Here is a 19,601-nt window from a genome sequence, read left to right as displayed (position 1 = left end):
TAAATAACTTCTGTGGATAAGATGTCTCACTTTATTAATATCATTTTGTGTTTAATTTGCAGGTTCGACACCTGACCATGGAAAGGCTGGCTATATGTCTGCTCATTATAAGCACATCCGTAAAGGCCATGATGTGCCCCAAGAGATGTTCCTGCCAGAATGTCTCTCCGTCCTTCACCATCCTCTGTACCAAGACAGGCCTTCTATTTGTTCCTCCAACGATTGACAGGAGGACAGCAGAGCTCAGGCTCATGGACAATTTCATAACCACCCTTAGAAGAAAAGACTTTGCTAACATGACCGACCTCATTCACTTAACACTCTCCCGAAACACCATTAGTCAAGTCATGCCTTACGCATTCTTCGACCTAAAAGGGCTCCACGCCTTACATCTGGACAGCAACCGGTTGACTTTTATCAATGAGGAACATTTTAAAGGGTTAATCAATCTTAGACATTTGATATTGAGCAACAATCAGCTCCACTTCATCGGCCCGGGATCATTTGATGACTTTATTGATACGTTGGAAGACTTGGATCTGTCTTACAACAATTTGGTAGAAATCCCATGGGAGACTATCGGGAGGCTTTCCAGTGTTAATACAGTTGGCCTTGACCATAATCTCATTGAGTATGTCCCTGAGGGAATCTTCTCCAACCTCCATAAACTGGCCAGGTTAGATATGACCTCCAACAAACTAAAAAAGATCCCACCGGACCCTTTGTTTTCTAGGATTCCTGTATATGCCAAATCTAAAGGTTCCCCATTAACTTCATTGGTGCTTAGCTTTGGTGGAAATCCTTTACATTGTAACTGTGAATTAATGTGGCTGAGACGACTTACTCGAGAGGATGATTTGGAAACATGTGCCTCCCCTGCAGAGCTAATGGGCAAATATTTCTGGTCTATCAAAGAAGAGGAATTTGTTTGTGAACCTCCTATGATAATCCATCGAACTTCCAAGCAGGAGGTGATGGAAGGTAAAAGCGTATCATTAAAGTGCAAAGCGGTGGGAGATCCTGACCCATATGTAAGATGGATATTTCCCGATGGGAAACTGGTGTCCAATACATCCAGGACTATATCATTTGAGAATGGGACTTTGGATATTTTTACCACACGATACACAGATCGTGGGAGTTTTACCTGTATTGCATCCAATGCTGCTGGAGAAACGACAGCCACTGTGGAACTTGTAGTCAACCAGTTCCCTAATCTTGCTAACAGCACCAGCTATGATAAGGAAACTGAGTCAGGACTTTCTGATATACTGACGCCTGCCAAGTCTAGCATTCCTTCCAATGAAACAAAATCTCTGCATGATAGGAAGGTTGTGGTTGCAGAGTTGACCTCATCCTCGGCACTCATCCAATGGCCTCCCCAGAGTCACATCCCAGGAATAAGGATGTACCAGATTCAGTACAACAGCTCATTAGATGACATCCTCATTTACAGGTAATTCTGTCCAGAGCCTTACACAGAGCACCGGGCGGGGGGATGTTCTGCTGCAGTCCGGTCTGCATTACCGGAACGTATTTTTAGGATGACCGGGTCAACCCCGTATATGCAGTGGAGATCTAATGTGTTATGGTTGGAAGCTCGCTCAAATAGAATGAAAGGTTCATCTTAGGTTGAGGGGCAACCAAGGACGATGATGGTGAGTGACTACTGCTGCCCCCAAAGAAATAAGATAGATGTGATGGTTCAGTCAGCTCATGTAGAAGAACATATGTCAGGTCTTTGCTTATTTTGTGCACAAGAAAATTCAATCAAGAACGATGCAAGAAACCACCCATTTCTGATGGTCTATGGTGATGGGATGTTGTAGACCCCAACAACTCCTGCTATACGTCGCAATCATTTACAGTATTTTCAGAGTGAGAGTGCCTGCTCAGGACCCTCAAGAAATAAAGGGACTTGGCTGGGTTTTTTGTAAGGATAAATAGTAGGCGGCATCACTATGAATCTGAATGTATTCTATAAGGATGAGGGAAAGAACAAGCCCCACCACAAACCTCACACTCTTAAGATTGAAGGCCCAGGAAGTGAAGGAGCTTATGGCGTTCCTCCAGTACCGCTACAACTTCTATAAATCAGACTTGGGCAGGCAGTGACTGTAGTTTGGGAAGATAGTGGGCAGACACAAGTGAGGCCAGGTAGATGGCATTCCTCCAAAATATGACCGACAGAAGTCCTGGACAACTAAGCACTAAAGCATATAACCATATATTTCATTCCATGTGCTATTTTTTTTTTTAACCCGATAGTTCATGGACCCATTAATTTCCATAGATACATCTGTGATGTTCACCCATCCATGTGAGGCTGTGGGCCTGGGCTGTAAAAGCTAAGACATGTCCTATTATGGGTTATTTTTTAGGTCCGGCCTCAGTCATTGTATAGTATGTGGGTCGGTGGAAAGCCCCGACATCACACAGATGCCATCCATGCTGATCATTCTGTTTTTTCTCATGGACCCATAATTGTACACGGTCATTTGGATGTTGCCTAATAAATAGTGGAAAGTGGAAGGAAATGTCGGCATCACTCCGAGGACATAGGTAAAAAACAAGTCCTTTAATCCATATAAATGATAATACAAAAAATTAAAGGATTAAAGGACTTGTTTTTTACCTATGTCCTCGGAGTGATGCCGACATTTCCTTCCACTTTCTACATATCCGAGTTTGTTGGTCTACAAACCTGTCGTGCACCCCGTATTAGGACTTGGGATCATTCACGGTGAGCTCCAAAACCCCTTTCTTTTTGCTAATAAATAGTGCCATATAAGACATATTTGAGGACGTTATCTGCGACGTACCTGCTGCCAGCCATTCAGATATTTTCCATATTGCGCATGCCTGTGGATTACAAAAAGTTGGACTACAAAAACATGGCTGCTTTCTTTCCAAAACAGCATCACACCTGCCCATTGGTTGTGTTTGGTATTACAGCTCACTCCTATCAAAGGAAATGGATTATGAAAGCTGCACTTCCACACATAACCTGTAGATGGGTATGGTGCTGTTTTTGGAATAAAGAAGCAATTTTTTTAAAAATATTGCAGGATTCAAAAATTCTTCTAAAAATGGTTAATCCAAAAATGAACCTAAAATTTGAACCTCTACTTGGGGTTAGGGGGTTCTCTTGCTATGACCTAGTACAGCAAGTCCCTGTGGTGCATTATATAGACCGCCATGGAGTGCTGCATTACCTCTCCAGTAGATGATGATGGGTAAATGAATAGCCGGATCAGCGATCACAGCTGATCACTGAAGGGTAGAGAAGCCAAACCCGCTCATATCGACAACATCTTTCCATTAGTATTTTTGGAAAGAGAGAGAAGTTAATAATGTACTTTGTCTAAGATGTATCCCATTGAGATAAAAGGAAGCAACAATTCTACCCTAGTAATAATATTAATAAGCCCAGATATAAGCCGGAGACATAAGTCGCAAATGAAATCGACAAATAATGGGCCTAAACAGTGAGAAGTGTGGGCCAGGCATGGGTACTAAAGAACTAGGGGCTCCAGATGGATGAAGATCTGTCGGAATGGCCCTATTCCAAACTCCTCCGATATTGTTGGAAGCAGACTTTGTTAATTCCATCTATAACTTGGTGCCAGGAAAAGATCGGAGCTTGTCAGCTCGCAGTGTTAGCAGCAAAATAGATGTGTTTATGGAACTGCGCTCTGCAAAGGCTAAGCCAAAGCAATATATGTGTTCAGCTCAGCATCTAGTACTGGGGGGTGGACACCAAAAGGGATTTTTAGGGACTTGGAGCATATACTATATTTGTGTGCAACCCATCAAGTAAGGGTTAATGGATTTGATTAGTGCGTGCTATTTTTAATTATACTCTAGTCCCCGCATAGGGTGATTATAGGGAGGGCAAATGCAGAAATTCAACCCACTATGCCCCATTTAGAGGGCATTCCAACTGCAAACTATCAATGTCATCAATTAGTACTGAAATATTGTACATTCATTGTGTTTAAATTGCTTTAGGTGGTCCTAAGATAACACCTATCCCTTATGATGTTCTCCATTTATGACTGTTAGGATGCTACAAAATTTACCTTGTCCCACTCTAAATCTGGATGGAGGTCTTTTCCTTTTACCTAAAAAAAAACAAAAAACTTTTCCTCTGTTAAAATTAATTTATTACCAGAAGATAACACTTGTGGGAAGTAGAGATGGGCAAACCTCTCAGGATTTGTTTTGTTTCTGGATTGGGAGGCTCAGGTCTAAGATTATTTTTGGGTCAAACAAGTTTGGTACAAACCACACCTTTAGTTGGCTCAAAACAGTGTATAACACTGTCAGGGCTCCTAGAAACCTATTAACATAGTGTAGAACATTCTTAGGGCTCATAGGAACCTATCTATAAAACATAGTGTAGAATACTGTCAGGACTCCTAGGAACCTATCTATAAAATATAGTGTATGTCACTGTCAGGACTCCTAGGAACCTATCTATAAAACATAGTGTAGAACACTGTCAGGGCTCCTAGGAACCTATCTATAAAACATAGTGTATAACATTGTCAGGGCTCCTAGGAACCTATCTATAAAACATAGTGTATAACACTGTCAGGGCTCCTAGGAGTATATATCTATAAAACATAGTGTAGAACACTATCAGGGCTCCTAGGAACCTTCTATAAAACATAGTGTAGAATACTGTCAGGGCTCCTAGGAACCTATCTATAAAACATAGTGTATAACACTGTCAGGGCTCCTAGGAACCTATCTATAAAACATAGTGTATAACACTGTCAGGGCTCATAGGAACCTATCTATAAAACATAGTGTAGAACACTGTCAGGACTCCTAGGAACCTATCTATAAAACATAGTGTAGAATACTGTCAGGACTCCTAGGAACCTATCTATAAAACATAGTGTATAACACTGTCAGGGCTCCTAGGAACCTATCTATAAAACATAGTGTATAACACTGTCAGGGCTCATAGGAACCTATCTATAAAACATAGTGTAGAACACTGTCAGGACTCCTAGGAACCTATCTATAAAACATAGTGTATAACACTGTCAGGGCTCATAGGAACCTATCTATAAAACATAGTGTAGAATACTGTCAGGACTCCTAGGAACCTATCTATAAAACATAGTGTATAACACTGTCAGGGCTCATAGGAACCTATCTATAAAACATAGTGTAGAACACTGTCAGGGCTCCTAGGAACCTATTTATCCAAACACAGTTGAAATTATTTCAAAGTGAAAATGACATTATTATGCTCTGGAGTCTCTTCAGACCCCAGAATATAATAGGTGGTGGCCAAGGGGAAGTGTAAAAAATACATTCATACTCTCCTTCACTTACATGCTTTTGGCCTTGGGCCACTGAGGCCTGTGATTGGGCCGCAGAGGTGACATGGGCACTCCAAACATCTTAACGTAGTTTTGGTTGACTATAGATCAATTAGCTAAATAATATGTGGGGAATGTAGTCGTGGTCTATTATACAGTAGATGTATTTGCTATATATTGTGGGGAGATTGTAGTTGTGGTCTATTGTAGATCAATTTTCTGGTTACTTATGGATCAGTTTGCTATGTATTGGGGGAGAAATGTAGTTGTAGCTGACTATAGATCAATATTTCACGGAGGGAATATAGTCATAATCAATTGCAGATGTATTCTGTATTGTGGGGGGGTTGTAGTCGTAGTCAACTGTAGTCTGATTTGCTATATATTGTGGGGGAATGTAGTCGTAGTCAATTGTATATTGATTTACTATATATCATGGGGGAATGTAGATATAGTCAATAATAGATTGATTTGCTGTATATTGTGGAAGAATGTAGTCGTAGTCGTTTGCAGATCGATTTGCTACATATTGTAGTCGTAGTCGATTGTAGGTGGGTTTGCTATATATCATTGACTACCATCTATTACAGGCACATTATGTGCCATATAAAAGGACTCCGATTGCTCTTGGGGGTCGTATTCTCCAAGGGCACTTTACGACGAGCAAATGTTCACTTTACCACCCCTTTAAGCCTTCATTACTCCTGTGATTATTAAAGGTATATTATAATAGAAGCCCTGGATCGTCGATAGACCTTGATTATATGCGGAGAGAATAGAGCTGAGAGATCTACATATAATAATAATAAAAAAATAAAAAAAACCAAGGTGAATGTGATTGCGCCTCTTTTATTCCGAACACTAGGAGCCCCCTTTTTTTTAATAAACAAGAGAAAATGAAAAAGAAAAACTGCGGAGTGTTCAGTAACGTTATTTTCCATCTCACAGCATTCCACTAATTGAGACATTCAAGTTGCGCAGCTCCGGAGGCTGAATTATCCCTCAAATACACCGACTCTTAATTCCAAGCAATATAATAGTCCTTTCAAACGCCAAATTCATAAATCCTCTCTTTATTCCTACAATGAATTCACCGCAGATATAGATTTTTTGCACTTATTGAATAGAGTAAAAACACTCCCGTGATGGCTCCATATTTCTGCTGTTGTACTGAGTTTTAATGAGTTTTGTCCTTAATACTGTGCGGTATTTAAACAAATTAACCTCAATGCGATGGGGAACGCTGATAGCTCTCCAGGTCATCGGGAACGATACGTCATGGGGGTACTTAGTGTCAATGCAGAATACCGATAGTGTAAATTCAGGAGTGCTTTATTTATGGTAATGTAGATACAGCAACCACGGACGTAACAATGATTGCACATGGTGGCCATTGGGGGAGCTATTGAGCATTTTACCAATGACAGAAATGTCTCCATGCATGCTGAGTTATGCCTTATGTTATGCGTTTTCATGAATAGTTGCAATACGTGCAGGGTCTTGTTGGACAGTCTGTTCTATGACTGTATGCGCCTCATATATGGTATCCTATCAGTTTAATAATCACATGATGGCTGCAGCACATTTTACATTTGTCTCTCAGGCAGGCAGGCACAATAAGCAGCCTCCCTACGCTATCCATTATTGGCATTACTGATATTGTTCTGCCAGGAGTAACTATACAATAGCAAAAAAAGCAAAAAGACCATACTATATGATATCAAGGAAATCCTCGACTGCAAATTCAGGGCAAATATATTGCACATACATGTAACAGGCAATCTTTGAGCATAGTCAGGAAAACTGCATGCTGTCTTCGAATAATATCCCATCTGTTTGCAAGTCCATAGAGGACTTTTCTTACATTGTAGGCTGTGATATTTTCAGGATGTTCAGTCCTTTGCACAGAGCAAGCAGTTTGCAGACATGTCTGTGCAGGCTGAATCAACCCCTTCCCTCTCCTCTAGTGTGTGAAGATAGAACAGTACTTGCCCCTCTAGACATCTTGTTTATAGAACATATCTATGGACAGATATCCTTGGAGACAAAGTAGTGAAGAGCAAATTAGCGAGAAGGGAGATAACAAGTGGCAAAACACCACAGAAAATGAGACATTTAATGATCGCTCCTTATAAGAGACCTACTGAGAGAGTAACAGTGGTAGTTATTGAACACTAGAAATGTAAAAAAAAAATGTTTTCATACAGTTTTTTACTAATAGGCCCAAAGCCTGATTCTGCACTACTGCCAGGACCTAATGAAACAATTCCTATTGTAACTTCTGACAGCTATAGTATTGCCATAGAGACCTTGGGGCAGATTTATTATTAATCTAAGCCAGTTTTCTGGTGTAAAAAAGTTGCAAACCTCAGGAGAACTTTTTTTAAAATTTAGAAAAGGGGGCGTGGTGAGAATGTTTAGGGGGTGTGGCCATTGGCCCAGCTGGATTTATTATAATTTACGCCAGAAAACTTATATGTTGTATATATTGGGATATGAGTCTATATGGTCATTTAAATCCACTCATGTTCTCTGTGATAACACGCCAACTAAGAGTAATTAGAATGGGAAATTTGAAATTTCATCACGACTTTTCAGTAGTGCAGCCTCAGACTTTGGGCCTCAAAGGTTTAATGAACATATCTCAGCCTAGAAATAAGATATCTAAAATCTGTTTTCACGATTTTTGTCTATAGTAAGGCTCTTTGAATAAGGCCTCAACATGTAGGTCTAGCGATTTGTAAGGGTTTACTTGCATGCACTACTAGATGAGGAGTTTAGTGAGTGGGCAACCAAGCAATGCGTAGATGTTACTAAGCCCCTAAATGGGGTTCAGTGACTGATCACCCCAATAAATCCCTTGCATGTGGTGTAGTTTTCCCTATAACCTGTAAAGCAGAACAGGCTCCAGTCTGTCAGGGAAGAAATGAATAAATCTCTTAGAACTTACATCAATACGTCCATGTGCATTACTTACCTAGGCCACGTCCTCCCTTTCTTTGATACAGAGCTGCACGCTAATTTCCAATGTCCCACAGGGCATCCTCCTTTTCAGTCCAGCCACCCGTATGCACTGGAACGCACATTGTGACTATTTGGGTCAGTCTGTACCATAAAGCAATATGTGTTAATTGCCTATAGAAGAATGAAGGAAGAGAAGAAGCAGCATGGTGGAAATCGGCCTGCAGCTGGAAGCAGAACGTTGCAGCTTTTTATAGAAAAACAAAGAATAGCAAATATATTGCAGATTTACATATTTATGCAAGCTTTGTATGATTACAGTTTTTAAGGGGATTTAGAGGTAGCAGTCCTACCCAGGCCCTGGTGGATGAAGGGGATCAAACACCACAAACATAAGACAGCAGTTCTATAAATGATACATTCTACGTGAGGGCCCATGATCCATTCTCAGTTTTGAATTGGCTGACCCCATTATAGTCAATAGGGTCTGCCAGAGTCCAAGTTGTCACGGTTGTGTCAATGCCAGACACCCATGGTACTGAATGGCGCTAGCACTACTAGGGAAATGGAGTAGGTAAGCTGTCCCTAGCGCTACGATGGCTGACTAGGCTCTGTCTGAAGGTGTTGGTCAGCTTTACACGAGCTAAGCTTGGCCCCGACAACTACTGGCTCTCTAAACGCGAAGACCTAACAGACAGGTAGGGTGAGAGCTGAAAGAGGCTAGGGACTGGGAAACTAGAGGCGGTCACCCATAGCGAAAGAATAAGTGCAGCTGCAAACAGTACTAACTAGGATGGGACATGCTGGAGAACTAACAGGTGCAGCACAACCACTAAACACACAACAGGAATTGAGGAGGGGAAGAGTGGAGTAGTGAGGAAAGGGTATCACAGGACAGGGGCAAAACAAACCTGGAACCCAAAACAGAAACTCACTAATACCAAACAGTGACAGGCAGCAAGAAGTGCAGGACAGGGGTTGAGTAGGAATGTTAGAGTAGGAATGTTTTCTCATACAGAACAAAACTCACACCACTTCCAATTCAGCTCCAGAAACCATACAACTAAAACTAAACTAGACTGGGCCAAGAATCCTATCTGGTAACCACAAAAACCAGCGAGGACTGAGTCTGAGTCAGCCTTTTACAGACCCGGAAAGACCTGATAGGTTGACGACAATTACACACACCTGAAACTCGCATCCACTAAGACACAAAGCAAGCTCAAGTAGACACTGAGACAGATACCCAACCATTATCCCAACAGCTCAGTGACAAAGAGAATCGACCAAAGAACCACAGGACACCGGCTCAAATCCCCAGACGAACACCACTAAAAAACACACAACCATTTTATAAATAACTCAGATGCTTACACAAGTGTAAACACTGTTTTAGCAGTCCAACTCTCCGATGGTCACATCCCCGACTGTCCTGAACAATGGAGAACCTGACCGCTACAAAAACTGTAGTGTCAATCTTTCACACATTTCGTTAGTGCAGCATCCCAGAGTGCTCTTGCTTTCATCTGTCATTTGTCTATGTGTCCCCTGTTCTGGCTTCATTGCAGAAGATACTACTAGAAACATAACATGACAGCCTTTCAATCCGTAGCCATCCATATATGAAGAGGTTGGGTCTGTAAGTGATGGAAACCCCCCTTTGAAGTCTACCATATATGTCCCATTTGGGCAAGGGTGGTCTTCATGAGAGATGTGTGTGAACCACAATGAGAAGAAAAATTGCAATGCATTTGGTGGACATGCGCCTGTTTTGTATGGTTGTATGGATGGAGCGAGGAAAAATCCATGGACAGGTGTGGGGCTATTTTTTTTGGGGGGAGGGAAACGTCATGTTTTTGCAATTTTGGATCGCCAATTTAATAAAAATTAATCAAGGTCATTTCAAGATTTTTATACTGTACTATAACGGCGCTTCATCCTTAATCCCCAGTGAATTTATTGTAACTCCCCAGTAACCTTGCTGCCAAATTAATCTCTGGCTGGAAATGGCGCGATGCCGGCCATATAAGAGTGAACTGAAACGCACTTTCCCTTTCAAAGGCAATAATCCATTTAATACAGCCTAAAGCTAAAAGGGATCAAGGCAAAATTAGTCTCATTTCACTTGTAATACAATTATCGCCAACAGATTACTGTATATGACTGCTATCCAGTTTCATTCCCCTAATGGATTGACAAAAAGAGAGAAGGGGAAAGTAGATATAAATCGCCACTCGTGAGAATGTAATTCTCAGAGAGGATAATGCTCATTTTAATATTGATTTATTTTCTCGCTGTGACCAACAGTTCAGTTTATTTAATAACTATTTCACGAATTAACTAGAATTAGTAAGAGGGGGCTTAGAAGACGGCAAAGCATAAAAATATGATAAAGCACAAAAAAAATCCTATAATCTAATAAGCAGAATATTACAATAGAAATGTGCACTAAAACAAGACATCTCAAGGGTTTTAAGGTGTACCCACCACTTAGGGGTTAGGGAAGCAAAGTAATCACAATTTCATTCTTGTTACGGCGCCCTCTAGTGTTCTTTTGATTCCATTTCAGAATATCCACCTGATGTGTCCTGAGAAGAAGCAGCCTCTAGGACGCTGAATCATAGTAGACCTGCCCAATAGCAAGAATTATTCCACCGCCCATGGGCAAGAAGGTTCAGGTGGTTTGACAGAGCTACTGAGCATGTGTGACCACCAGCAATGGCTATACTATGTGGACAATATAAAAAAACTAAAAAAAAAATAACTAATCACAAATATGTAACAGCAATATCTAAACGATGGAGCATTTTAAAACAGTTTTATATTTCTTACAATATATATAAAAATATATTATAATATAGTATTAAAAATTCTCCCCTACTGAACAGCAGCACATAGGATCCTATATGACTGCATAATATGACACCATATGGGAGTCTAGGTGCTATCGTACAGAGTGTTGTGTGTAGAGATGTGCAGACCAGTTCGGATCAAACCAGATGCAGACAGAATTTGTTGAAAATTTCAGATGTGAAGCTTATGGGGTTCATCACCCTGGAAATCACACTTAGACTCATCTTGACTCACCTCTCCTGAGCTCCATTGAGGTCATCCAGCCTCTTGCTTGGTGATTTCAAGGGTCACTGTGATCACGTGACATGTGATGACATTGTGACACTTGCACCTCAAGTTTCCACATCTCCCCAGGCCGTGAAACAAAAAAGACAGATGAACCAACGAATATTCAGTGACACAAATCTCGTGAGGTTTGCCCATCTCATCTCGCCCATAGAAATGGCCATAGATTTTCTATAGCTATGAGTAGGGTTGAGCAATCGGGTTTGTTAAAGATCGGATCCCGATCGGCGATCGAGCCAATTTCACAATCGGGATCGGCTGGAAAATGATCAGAAATCGGATTTTGAAATCTCAAGATTGGCTCAACCCTAAAAGTGACTTTTCCCGTAGAGAAGCATTGACTAGGGTTGAGCGATTGGGATAGGGAAAGATCGGATCCCGATCGGCGATCGAGCAAATTTCACAATCTGGATCATCTGAACATGATCAGTAATTGGATTTTAAAATCGATCCTGAAATCTCAAGATTGGCTCAACCCTAGCCAACAACTTTTTACCCAAGTGTGCATGTGTTCTCGAAGGGAAGAGCGAAATAAGTTGCTGTCAGTGGTGACTTCCCTTCCCTGAAGGTAAAAGGATTGGGCATGTTGAAGCTCAACATACCCATCCCCTCTGCTCCAATATCATCTGTTGATGGAGAGTCAAGACACCACCATACACATTAGATGGTCATCTGGTCCAACTGAATGGGCACCTACTGGACAGCCTAATAGAATTTGACCAGAACTGTAAGTAGAATACTATATATTTGCATGTATGAGCCATAGACATGAGAGAGCCCCGATTAGTCTGTGATTCTTCGCTTTATCTGGGCGAGTATCTTATGATGTCTTCCTCACTATCTTTAATTGCTAAATAATACTCTTGGCATCTGCAGATTTGTATCTTTTTGGAGGCTCCATTGTGATAAATTTGCAGAATATGCATTTTTATTATTTTAGATTTTCTCTGTGTTTGCAATGTAAAAACACACGGGATAAAAAAAATCTCTTTAAACGATTTGCTCCATAGCCGACACTACTAAATGTCCCCCCGAGTTTGCAGAGGCAAACGTTCCTGCGGAAAATAAATGCTAATGCATTGTCACTTTACCGTCTTATTGTTAATTCCCACTACAGCAGCCATCTCCTATCTCATTAAAATCGCAATAGTTCTAGTGTGTCTGAAGACAGAAGCTCGAAGGAACATCAGTACAAGACACTGATGTCCTGAATAATGGAGAAGGCCACAAAACTAGCATCTAGGACTGAAGATCAGAGGTGGAACAGGAAGTTCGTAGGTCCTAATGCGATACCGGTAACAAGCCTCCCAGCTACTATGTGCCACTCGTAATACTGGCGCCTTCTCATTTCGTAGAGGGGCTTTGGGCTCCACCTGGCACCAAGACATGGGTGCAGCTGATATTGCTTCACCCCATATAGTTACATCCCTGCCAAGGATCCCTAGGAGCCCACTATCATCTCATACTGCTTCACATGATCTGCATATGCGATACTATATCTGTGAGATCACTGAAGGATGAGAACCCTCTTTTTAAAAAATTTTTGGAATCTCAATAAATTTTTGTAACCTTTTACAGATGGCTGTTTTTGTAAACTACAATGAGCTTCTGGCCCCAGTTTTCACTGTCTGGGCCAGTGTCGGACTGACTTGGGCCCACCAGATAAAATTATTCCAAAATAGAGAGTAGGCCCCAAGAAAATAGGAAATAGACTATAGTCTTCTCCAAATGTGGGTATCTTCTGCTGGATCATTATTATTAGAACCTGGACCCACTGGAGGATCCTCTGGTGCTCTGGAGGACCAGTCCAATATGGATTAGGACATTGGTTGCTTTTTCCAATGATGGGCCAATGATTTTCATAGTTAACTCTGTAATTGGAACTTGTATCAGTAGTTTGACAGACCTGGAGGTTACATAGTAATTCATCAGCACCCTGAAATCGTGAGGGGGAGAGGTTCAGGGTCCATCCCATGTCAACCACTTGGATACCTCGGTTGCTGTTGACTCTGACATCTAAGGGGTTACACATAAGAAATCAGAGTTATCTCCAGTACTGGCCGTTGCGGTATAGTCTCATTATTATATATATATATATATATATATATATATATATATATATATATATATATATTTTACCATACATGTATATTTAAGGCGCATGTTTTCAAGGAATTAAAGGGGTAAATTATTTATGGCCAATCCTAAGGATAAGTGCTAATGCGGCAAACATTTTTCTGTTTCAGTAACTTTAGTAAACAGTGGGCCGGGGATTGTACATTGGCTCAGCCCATTGCCGGGCGCAGTGTGAATACATCACTTCTTGTTCATAGAATATTCCGTGTTTCACAGAATTCGTTAGCAAAAGGAGAAATGAAACCTCGGAAGAAATAATAAGCGCATTCATTTCCCAGTCACCTTTAATTCCACTCTTCAATTCCCTTCCCGAGCCTCCAATTCCTTCTCAAACCATCTGTACATTTTATACCATGAGCAAACAGAACCAGGGCTTTGGTCTGTATCTGCAGAACACATATCACCTGGCCATGAATAATTCAGCACATAGATTCCTGCTAATCCTCCTATTGTAGAATGGAAACCTGCCTTTTCCCGCTATAGTTTCTTCATTTATCAGCGAGATTACATCTGTGATACTGAATTGGTAATCAGGTTTTGTGCTTTACTTCAGAGTCCTCCTTAACCCCCTCATGGCTCCTTGAAGTATAGGCTCTCTGCTCATTAGGGTCTATGCATTCTTGTATTTCCATATTGCAGAAACCTGGCTGTCGGTGACAGACAATTACTACAAGTCAATGGGTCTATGGTCTACCGCTTTAGTGCATGAGGTCTATGGACATGTCTTTCAATATTTAGAATGTGTCTACAGAGAGGCGTAGCTATAGGGGGTGTAGAGGTATCAATCGCTACTTGGCCTTGGAGCCTATGGGGGACCATAGACCTCTCTGCAGCATAAAAAGACACCAGTGTTATAGATAGCACAGTGTGGACCCCATTACAAATGTTGCATTGGGGCCCAGAAGCTTCAGGTTACACTTCTGAATCCACAAGATATATAAATATAGTAGGGTGGACAGTTATCTGGATTTTAGGAGGTACAACAATGGCTTGCTGTCATTGAGTGGCCTCAGTTAATATAGTCTAGAGCTATACAGTCATGGCCGTAAATGTTGTCAACCATTAAATTTTTCCAGAAAATTAAGTATTTCTCCCAGAAAATTATTGCAATTGCTCAAACAACTCTATTCTCCTCTTTCTGTTCTCCTTGCTTAGTGTGGCACACACAGACACACAATGCAAAGATTGGACCAACTTCTCTCCTTTTCATCTGGTTTCAGGTGCAATTTTTATATTGCCCACACCTGTTACTTGCCACAAGTGAACGAGCATTACATGCTGGAAGTAAAGTTATTTACCCGCAATTTTGTCCAGCCCATTTTTGGAGTTTTGTGTGAAATTTATAATTTTTGGCTTTTTTTTTTCAGTTTTTTTGTGTTTTTCCATTACACACAAAAGAAATAAACATGTGTTTAACAGAACATGTTTGTAATAATTTTCTGGAAAAATTTCAGGGGTGCTAACACTTATGGCCATGACTGTTCATTAATCCATTATTTCCTCGTGATACCAAATCCAGATTATACCAAGTCAAACACCTCTTGGTTGGAATTGGGTGGGAAGCTAATGGTAGATTAAAATGGGCCTCAAGTTACATATGGTTTCTAGGCCACATTGTGACCTCCTTGGAAATAAGATCTCAATGTGACATAGAAACCAGGTGAGTGTACACTGTGTTGATAGATTGGTGGTTATAGCTATTTCTAATACATAGTTTGGAGTCCGGCCCTTACATTTTCATAGCCCATAGCCATAATATATGACCAGAAGTTGCAACTCCAACTACCAATCAGATCTTAGGGCCTATTTTCCAACCAATCGAATTTTTAGATGATCTATTCCAGCCGTGACCTCTACCCAAGAATCGGTTCCATCAGATCTAAGCCTGTTTTACGTACGACACAAATGTATCAGCTTCGTACTTCAGTTTGCTATTACTGTCAGTTTTTTCAAGCATGGACGTCTCCAAGATATCAACCTGGAAAGACGTACAGTACCATGGATAGTTTTATGAAGAACAGATAACCCCTATGGCTTTGATCTCCAGTGTAGCCCCAAACCAAATCTATTGATAGAGATTTTTATTGGAGAAGATTCAGTAGATCATTCTTATAATCCTATGCTCATTGTGGGATTTGGAGTCCATTGGGTGACCCTACTGAGCAATTGATTTTGGTAACCATAATCCTATAGGGTGACAATTACTTTGTAAGACCGCCCAATGGACGCCTAAGACTAAGCATAGACTGCATTTTCAATGTGTTTGACCGTTTTTCTTCCTTATTATACAATGCCACATATGACATCATTTTATGTAATATAGGGCGAGCATAAATCCTCCCCACCACCACTGCTCACCATCCCACAATCCCCAAACACAAATATGCATTTATCCATAGCTACTCATGAAATCCTAACCGGCCCTGCAGACTGGAAGACTCGTATCTATAGAAGTACATGCCAGCTCCATCCATTATACAGGCATGACATATGGGCCTTGACATTTGCAGCCAATACTGACATTTTGTTAATGGCAATGATTAAAATCTTATTAGATGGTAATGACGTACATTCCCAGATTCCAAGTAAGTTACATCACATCCAGCTCACGCGGCTTTTATGTTTTATAATTTAGTTTATAATTGATTGATTTCATTATACCAATTTGATTTGGCATCATAAGGGTGTATTCGCATAATGCTGATTTATTGCAGACCCCTACATGGGAATGACATATACCATATGGCTCACCTAGTTAAAAAATGGCACAATGCAAAAACAGAGAAAATAAGAGGCCCCATAGTAAAATTCAGAATGGATCCCTTTTATGGTGCTGAATTTTAGACCCTTTCCATGACACACGGGCCGATCCCGCACCCTCTTGCATGTTAAAACGTATCTCCAATGATAAAGCAGTTTTGCATAAATGAATAGTAAAGGTGAATATAAGAAACCTTGTATCACAGATAAATTCTCCTATGTCTATTTATGTGGCCTTATTCTTAACATAGAAGTATATGGAGAAGGGAGAGGAGATCCTGGTAGAGGAGGGTATAGAGAGGAGAACAAGTGTCACAGTAAATCAATTACTAGCCAACAGCAACCGGTTCCTGCTCTCCTCTAGATAGACTTCTATGTGTGAGGCTGGATATGAATGACAGATTCTCTTAGTAATAATAAGGGAAGAAAACATCCTAATAATTGGAGAAAGAAGCATTTTTCTTTAATAACACTTATTAAAAAGTTTCATGGTCTACCTGGTCTGCCTGTATGATATGTACACCCTCAAAATAGATACGTATGCAAAATGGTGGTGCCTCGACTGCTCAGGAATTGGGGTGGTAATGGACCCAAAAAGGGAAGTTACCTTTACACTGTAGGGGATTGTAGGGATATAGGTTGGACTTGATGGATTGATGTCTTCATCCAACCTCATCTACTATGTAATGGGTATTAAGTAGAGATGAGCGAGTAGTACTGGATCGAGTAGGTATTCGATCGAATACTACGGTATTCGAAATACTCATACTCGATCGGGTACCACTCGCTGTTCGAATGTAAAAGTTCGATGCAGAACCAGCATTATACATTATACTATACAGTCGGCCAATCAATGCTGGTTCTTCTCCTACCTTTAGAAGTCTTCTCCGTGCAGCTTCCCCGCGGCGTCTTCCGGCTCTTCATTCACTTTGCCAGGCATCGGGCCTGGGCAGAGCCGACTGCGCATGTCCACATGCCCGATGCCTGGCAGAGTGAATTCAGAGCCGGAAGACGTCACGGGGACTCTGCACGGAGAAGACTTCTCGGAGGATCCAGCCCAACCCTCACTCATGGACTTGGTAAGTATAATTTAATCGAACGTTGCCTATCCCTGAAACGAACATTTTCCCCCCATAGACTATAATATAATATAATATAAAATTATAATATAATATAATATCGAACCTCGAACATTTTACTGTTCACTCATCTCTAGTATTAAGGTCAAGCTGCTGCTTGGCCCCAGGACCACTTATCTCGAAAAACAGTGGTAATAGCCAACAAGAGAGTATACAGAGCAAAAAATGGGGAAATGTTTGCTTCCATGATGTCTCCCTTGTCAAACTGATGAAGACGTCCATACGATGTTGAAACGCGTTGCCTTTTACATATTATAGCTAAGTGGAGTCCCTGTGTTTTTGGAAATAAAACAGCATTTTATGTATGGCTTTATCAGTTGTGTAACCATCCAAGCAGCGCTCGAATATACCCCGTTTTTTTTCTCTGCCCTCAAATTATTAGATCATCTAGATTATTGTTACCGCCCTGCCAATCTGAAGACATTAGCAGTCATTTGTCGCCATATCCGGGTCTTGGATTTTTAACCCTTTAAGCCAGGGCACTATTGGTTTGATGATTTGCGTCGGTTAGAAGACCAGGCTGAATTATGCATGCCGGGGACGCGGCACATTAATATCTGTCCCATTTCTTAGTCTATGGCGCTGTGTTGTATATTCAGTTATCAGCGGTGGAGTTTAGAGTGAGGTTTTTCTCTGCCATCAATCCCCTCCGCATTTACAATCCATCACATTTTAAATTCTATTATTTCATAGTGACTTTTGTATTGTGATTTACAATCGATTTGCATGAAAAAAATAAGGCGTCCCATTCCATACAATAGTTCTATAAATCACAGCGATGTCTGAGGAATAATAGGAGGCATTTAAATGGAGAAATATGAGCAGTCTTAGGCAGGATTTATAGGAACAGACACGGAAAGGTTACAGACTATATACCAAATAAAGGACCCATTTTCTTTAAATATTCTCCAAATCATGACTTTGGAGAGAAGAAAAAATGTGATGAATTTTATTACCATTTTTAAGAGAATGGAATCGGCAAACGCCAAATAAAATATCCTTTATTTTTGTCAGCACCAATATCCTATAATAATATCATGTCCTAGCAATATCCGAAATAGCACAATTATAAATTGCATTGGGAATTCGCGTCTCTTATAGTGAGGAATACAAGATTTAGGTTCCATTTATTGGGCAGGATGGGTGGGAAAACCATACGGGAAAATGGATACAATATATAAACCCATGGGACCGTTCCCAATGCACAACTGTGCAATGTCTTTGCAACAGTGGTGTAAATAAAGTCTTATGGGCCCCGGTGCAGTTTTTTGTCCGGGGCCCCCTACCTCATCCCTACAGCGAATTCTTGATGGTGATGGTTACGGGTGCTAAGGACTATAATCCACCTTAGTGTGGTTAGGGTAATCTGTGGGTCTCTTTGGCTTATGGGCCAGATGGAAGCTTCAATCTCAATACTGATGCCAGTGCTTATGGGCCCCCTAAGGCTTCTGGGCCCCGTCGCGACTGCACCCCCTTACGCCCCTGCGGTGCAACTTTTTGCCACGAGATGTTCCAAGTCTGTTGGATCTTGGTCACAGGTTGCAAGCTGCATGAAACATTTTTTCAGTAGACTTCTCAACTTGACAATGTTTTTGCAGCCAAATCTCAGCTCTAAAAAAAGTTTCACATCAGGAATTTGCACACAAGTCACATAAAATTAAGACTAGACAGCAACTTTGGCCGTGGCTCCGTGAGACTAAAGATCATGGTTTTGCCTTGCAACTCCTTCTCTAATGTAAGTGAATGGAGTTGTATTGCGACCCAAAACTGGCCCTGACTCCAACTTCACGACTACGATTACTCCAATCTGCTTACAGTGCTGTAATAACCCCCAATTACCCTCGTATCTGATTGGAAAGCTCTGGGTTGACCTTGTCCCCTTGCAGCAACGGAATCCAGTGGTCGAATCTGACCAAGGACAACATCTGCAGGAATTTTGTATGTTCCCCTTGTATTTGTCTGCGTCTCCTCAAGGTACTCTGGTTTTCTCCCACACTCCAAAAATCATTCAAAGAGATTAAGTTGGAATTGAGGTCTGGTTCACATCGGCGTTTGGTATTCCATTTGGGGGGGTCCCCAAGCAAACTCTTCAAATGGAATACCCAACGCACTAAAAAGCGGTGAGCAA

At 41.0% G+C, this 19,601-nt stretch overlaps 1 protein-coding gene across 2 annotated transcripts in view; it reads left to right on the top strand.

The window, feature by feature from the left end:
- LOC142184165 (leucine-rich repeat and fibronectin type III domain-containing protein 1-like protein) overlaps positions 1–19,601 on the top strand; it is a 365,943-nt gene that overhangs the window by 311,707 nt on the left and 34,635 nt on the right. For both annotated transcript variants that reach the window (XM_075258895.1, XM_075258894.1), the window contains exon 4: positions 63–1,456. In XM_075258895.1, coding sequence (XP_075114996.1) covers positions 78–1,456 — 1,379 coding nt within the window. In that variant the 5' untranslated portion in view covers positions 63–77. The remainder of the gene's footprint in view (positions 1–62; positions 1,457–19,601) is intronic.

Source organism: Leptodactylus fuscus, chromosome 11 (genome assembly GCF_031893055.1).
Source record: "Leptodactylus fuscus isolate aLepFus1 chromosome 11, aLepFus1.hap2, whole genome shotgun sequence".
NCBI lineage: Eukaryota > Metazoa > Chordata > Amphibia > Anura > Leptodactylidae > Leptodactylus > Leptodactylus fuscus.
Note: the sequence above shows the minus strand (reverse complement) of the source record. Positions and strands in the feature narration are given on the sequence as shown.